The 5,241-nt window shown below is 37.1% G+C and overlaps 1 protein-coding gene across 1 annotated transcript; it reads left to right on the forward strand.

The window, feature by feature from the left end:
* Positions 1–1,610: 1,610 nt before the first annotated feature.
* Positions 1,611–3,057, forward strand: LOC103970981 (AUGMIN subunit 6-like). The gene is made up of 3 exons (XM_009384889.3): positions 1,611–1,927; positions 2,078–2,545; positions 2,715–3,057. Exons 1-3 carry the CDS (start codon positions 1,711–1,713, stop codon positions 2,753–2,755), a joined length of 726 nt encoding a protein of 241 aa, XP_009383164.2. The 5' UTR covers positions 1,611–1,710; the 3' UTR covers positions 2,756–3,057.
* Positions 3,058–5,241: the final 2,184 nt, after the last annotated feature.

The following is a 5,241-nucleotide window of genomic DNA, read 5'->3' on the forward strand; positions in this document are numbered from 1 at the left end:
AAAAGCAATCAGCAAAATAAACAAACAGGAAAAAAATCACAAATAAAGAATTAAGTCGCTCTCTTAATAAACACATGTTATCAGACACCCAAAAAAACCGCAGCATTAAATAACGTTTGAGACATTGACAGGAACAATACTATGGTGATAAGGTAACTATTTATAGAATATGTCAACTTTCAAAGAGAAATCTGCATTAATTGTCAAGATATTCATCAGAAGTTGAGTGAATATAAAATCATAGATAAATTTTGCTGCCTACAAAATAAATATAGAATTTTCTTACAGTTTCCACTTCACTATATAAAAAACTTACTTTTGGTCCTTGCAACCATTAATTAGCTTGCAAATGCTAAAACGTTATTTTCATTGATACATCAAAAAATTATCAAACTGTGGTATTGAGACGAGTCAAGCTGGGAAAACTGATACAGTCACAAACGGCAACCGTGATCATGAACATACCATTACGTGGGTGTGCAGCAAGTTATTTGCCTGTTGAAATGTGGTTTAAATTTCTCCTAAGAAACTTGACACAAAATTGCCTAATTTTTTGTTTTCTTTTCTGTAACAAAACACTGCTTGCCTCTCCTTGAGAAAATGCAACCACAAGAATCCACAAGTTTAGATTTAACAGAAGCCTTAGGGTGTCTTCATGCCACACATAACTAATAGTTCCAGCAGCATCTGATTCTAACTAATCCACAACTTGATTACTCCCATAGAGGTAATGATGCTCTAAAGAAATGTGTTCATCAGGTATATCCAACTCCAAGATGCCCATCAAATAGGCAAACTAGGATTATAGAAATGCTACTGTATCTACTCAAGAAACATCGGAGGATGAATTTCCCTATATCCATATGCAACATAATATGCAGCATGACTACCACATTTTACAATTTTCATCACTAAAGCATTAAACATTACTTAACCAGTATAATCTGTGTGAACTAAAGTAATGAGCACTTAAGTGCCACAGCAACCATGGACTAATTATATAAGGTTCCACACCAGGAATCCCGGTGGTCACCAATATGGCCAGTGTGGATTTGCTGAAGTATATGCTGCTGGCTAACAAAATTCTATAACTTAAAAGGAGAATGACTGTATATCAAGTTACTTTTCAAGATGCAGTTATTTGGAAAAGCAGGGTTGCTCTGTATCCAGATTTATGATATATCTTAACTAAATGTAACGGAACATAGATCTACAACACAGAACAGCTGCTTTAAGTAGAGGCATCAATTTCTAATCACATGCACCAAGTCAAACCAAACCCACCGGACTGTTTAGGATAACTTGTCATGAACATAGTTCAGAGCCTGGTCGAGAACTCTTGACCTGTTGGCTGGTTGGCTATATTAAGGTCAAGCATACGTTTTGCTTATAGCAATGTTTTAATTATATCTTCTTGAACCCCCTTCTGACATGCAAAACCAAATATGATCAACCACTCTGACCATATAGCTATATAGTTTGGTTCCTCAATCCTCATTTAGAAATCTAAACCCACTAGAAAATTGGCTCGATTCACATCAGCCTTACATGTCCCTACTATAACCCATCTCAGCGTGACTGACCCAACTCGTCAATCACCTCTAGTTCAAGAATTTGTCATCTTTAAGATTTGTCCCTTTTTGCCTCTATGTACTGCTAATGAATTTGAAATTTTATTAACAGGAAAGGTTGACTGATGAAGTTGCTGAGATGACTTGTAAATTCTCCTCTGCTCAGATTGAGAAAGTCTCCGGTAGTCCAACTTTGAAACTCCCTCATTTATTCAATCTAACTCCAAATTCATCGGGGAAAGGCAACCAAGCACCAAAGCAGCATCCTGTAGGTAGTCAAACCAATCAGGAAACTTTGCCAGCCCCAAAAACAGTTTCACCTCCATTTACAATTGATGAAGATGGTGAAGCACAAGGTCAGCGCCTTCAGCCATTACCCACTCGAGGCGATCTTCAGATGTTGAAGATCAACAGCTATTATCCAGTTTCTACTTTGTTTACATAATAAATAGAGATGAGCAAATTTTACTTGTCTATTCACTATTCCATGTGGTTTAATTTTTCAGAGACTGATGATTATTATGCTCACAACATTCGTCGTTCTGTTCGTGAAGCTGCACTATCAAGCTCATCAAGCAACTCAGAATTGTTGCAGGAAAGAAGCAGTGATGATGGTTCTGAACACTTCTTTATACCTCTATCAACAACAGATGCTGCTTCTCAGAAAGAAATCGACTATGTTCCTAACTGGAGAAATCAACAACTGGTTTTCTCCTCACCACCAGAAGATCAGGCCCCGATGAACATGACAGATCTTTCCTGTAATGCCAATAGCCAGCAAAGCTTCATTCCAGATATGTTAAATAGATTGAATGGACTGAAGGAGAACAAAAACCTGGCCAGGCTGTTCCAACCATCCACTGAAAAAATACAAAGAACGCATCCTGAAGCTAACAACACTCTGGATCAAGTTTTCTCACCTCCATTGTTACTGGAATCATCATTCTTCCAAGATGCATACGAGGACTTGCTTGGTATGGTTAATATTTCCAGGCATGTGTTGGTATATTTTTTCAAACTGCCTAGTGTGGGTGTTGATTTTGGTCTTCACTGTCCGCTCTGTTGGCTGAGTGCATTGCTCATAGTTCTTGTTCCTGATTACTACACCGCTAACTGTGGCAACCATTTTCTTTTCTTCTGCAGCACCATTATCTGAAACTGATGCTGCTCTCATGGAACACTAGAGTTCCATATCCACCATGGTGGTGGTATTATATGCAGCTGAAGAGAAAGGTTAGATGCAGCAGTCTTGGTCAGAGGGCCAACATCATACATTTGTTTGCGATGCGATGGTGACTAACTTAAGCAACTGAAATATAAGGGTTTCTAATTCGAGTTTGAATCGTGTGATGTAGTCTAATTTACATGCGATTTCACTGTTGTTGTTGGTTGTTTTGATGATGGTGTCATTTTCTCTACCCGGTGTGTAGCAGCTGTAATTATGTTGTATCTTTTCCGACTTAACAAAATGTCCTTCTTACCCTTCAATGGCTTGTTTTGGATTTGTGGGTCAGATCTTTGTTATCGTCATGGGTAAATATTGGTGACATGTGGACTGCAAGTTATAATTCGGTATTTTGTGAATCAGGTTTTGTGCACAAGCAATCAGTTTGCCTACAAATGACTCATGGAGAATCCTCTGTAACCCATATGCAAATCAAAATTCTAATTGCATATAAGTCTCACAATTTTCTTGGTAGTCTGAGGGTATAACCATCAAAATTCTAATTGCATATAACTATCACAATTTTCTTGGTAGTCTTCGGGTATAACTATCAAAATTCTAATTGCATATAACTATCACAATTGCATATAACTATCAAAATTTTAATTTCCTTAATTTTATCTTCGAAACCACTATTTTAACATCTTTGTGCGATGCAATAGCACAAACAAATTCTCAAAGAATCCATAAGCCTTTATCCGATTTGCTCTTCAAATTCTAAAACACTCTTTTAAAAAACTCAACACTCAATCTAACTTTCCTCCTTTCATTAGAGTGTTGGACATCTGGAGTAAGTTTGGCGAGAGACTCATCATCTAGTCGGTTTGCCCGATGGGTGGTGGGCTCAGTCATGGTCGTCACAAATTATGGAATTATCACCGACTCACCCATCCTTCACTGCAACTTTCTTGATGACCGTCATGCCTCCTTCATGGCAAAATCTTCTTGCTCTTTTTCTGCTTGAGCCTCTTGCTGTGCTCATCTAATGATTTTTCCTGTTTGAGGGGTGGCAAGACACTATTGTCTTCAGATTCAGCTTAACTTAATACATGGGCTTCACTTGTTTCATCATCGTACTGGTCCCAGACTTTCTTTTCTTCTTGACTTTGCCAACTCTCTTCCTTTTAGATACTTTCTTACCGCTAGAGATTGGCAATTCATCATTATCTATGGTTTCAGTATCATCGCATACTTGTAGATCAGCTTGTTGATCACAAGTATTGCCATTGGAACCTGTTTAACAAGAATTTTGAGACATTATCAAATTGTTTTACATGACGAACGAGTTCCTTACAGATTTTCTAACATTAATTAAAGAAGAAAACCGACCTATTCTAGAATAGGATTTAGGTAAAAAGCTACCAACAATCTACATGTACAATTTGTTCCAACATCACTGTGCTGACAAGCACTGCCATAAAACATGCCTATTTGTCTGTGCTTCATGATATCATAACCCAAATACTTCATAGGCTAGCCAGATTTTTTTTTGTGGTAGAATACTTGACCAAACCTAAATGGAGGTACCATGACTAAAGATTCAACAATAACTAATGAGATGCCCATGACCACCGGGAACCAGAAGAGTCCTGATGGTAAGGCTTGTCTAAATCATTTGCTATTAATAGTGTAATACAGTAAATTTATTGCCAATGATGTAAGAAGTCCATGGACTGATATTACTAGTAACTAGCACACATGGGCATGCTGTTGCTCAGGTATGTATACTCTTGTAACCCAAATATTTTATCAAACTATATAAATCTGAACACATGGAATATGTTTTGATTGGGTTTTGTTTCAAATTTAGCATGCATTTAGGGCTTCGTTCATCATAACATGTGATCCAAATTGTACCAAGTGGGCCTTGTCATGTGACCCAAATTGCCTAAGCCCATGCATTATCAGCATCCCTGTCAGGTCATTTGCCTAAGTGGGATTATTAGGAAGTCACAATCTACCCTAACCAAATGGAGATGTCCTCAACAAAACTGGCTCAAAATCCCTCACTCAAGTACACTATTATCATGGTGCACATGATGTTCATGGTGTTAACCCTAAAGCTAGTTGACCTACTAATCCATTATTTGTATGGAGGTTAGCTATGTTTTAGATAAGACTTAGTTGACCTACTAATCCATTATTTATATGGAGCAGAAACAAACACACGAGATGTTAACCATGTTTGTTATTTGAAATAGATCAATCAAGTTACATGTACTAATATCACATTCATTTCCAATGTGGATCTACCGAAGTATTAAGTTGTATAGAGCCATAGAGCATGTAAATGTGAATTTGTAGTGTCAAATCCAAATTGTTAAATAAGTAATACCTGAGAAATGTGAATCGATCACCACATTTGTTAGATGTTGCTTGAGGAAAACCTATTAAAAAAAGAAATATACTCAATGATAGGTTTATACAAACCAAAAAGAAAATGTG

Source organism: Musa acuminata, unplaced genomic scaffold (genome assembly GCF_036884655.1).
Source record: "Musa acuminata AAA Group cultivar baxijiao unplaced genomic scaffold, Cavendish_Baxijiao_AAA HiC_scaffold_1099, whole genome shotgun sequence".
Lineage (NCBI taxonomy): Eukaryota > Viridiplantae > Streptophyta > Magnoliopsida > Zingiberales > Musaceae > Musa > Musa acuminata.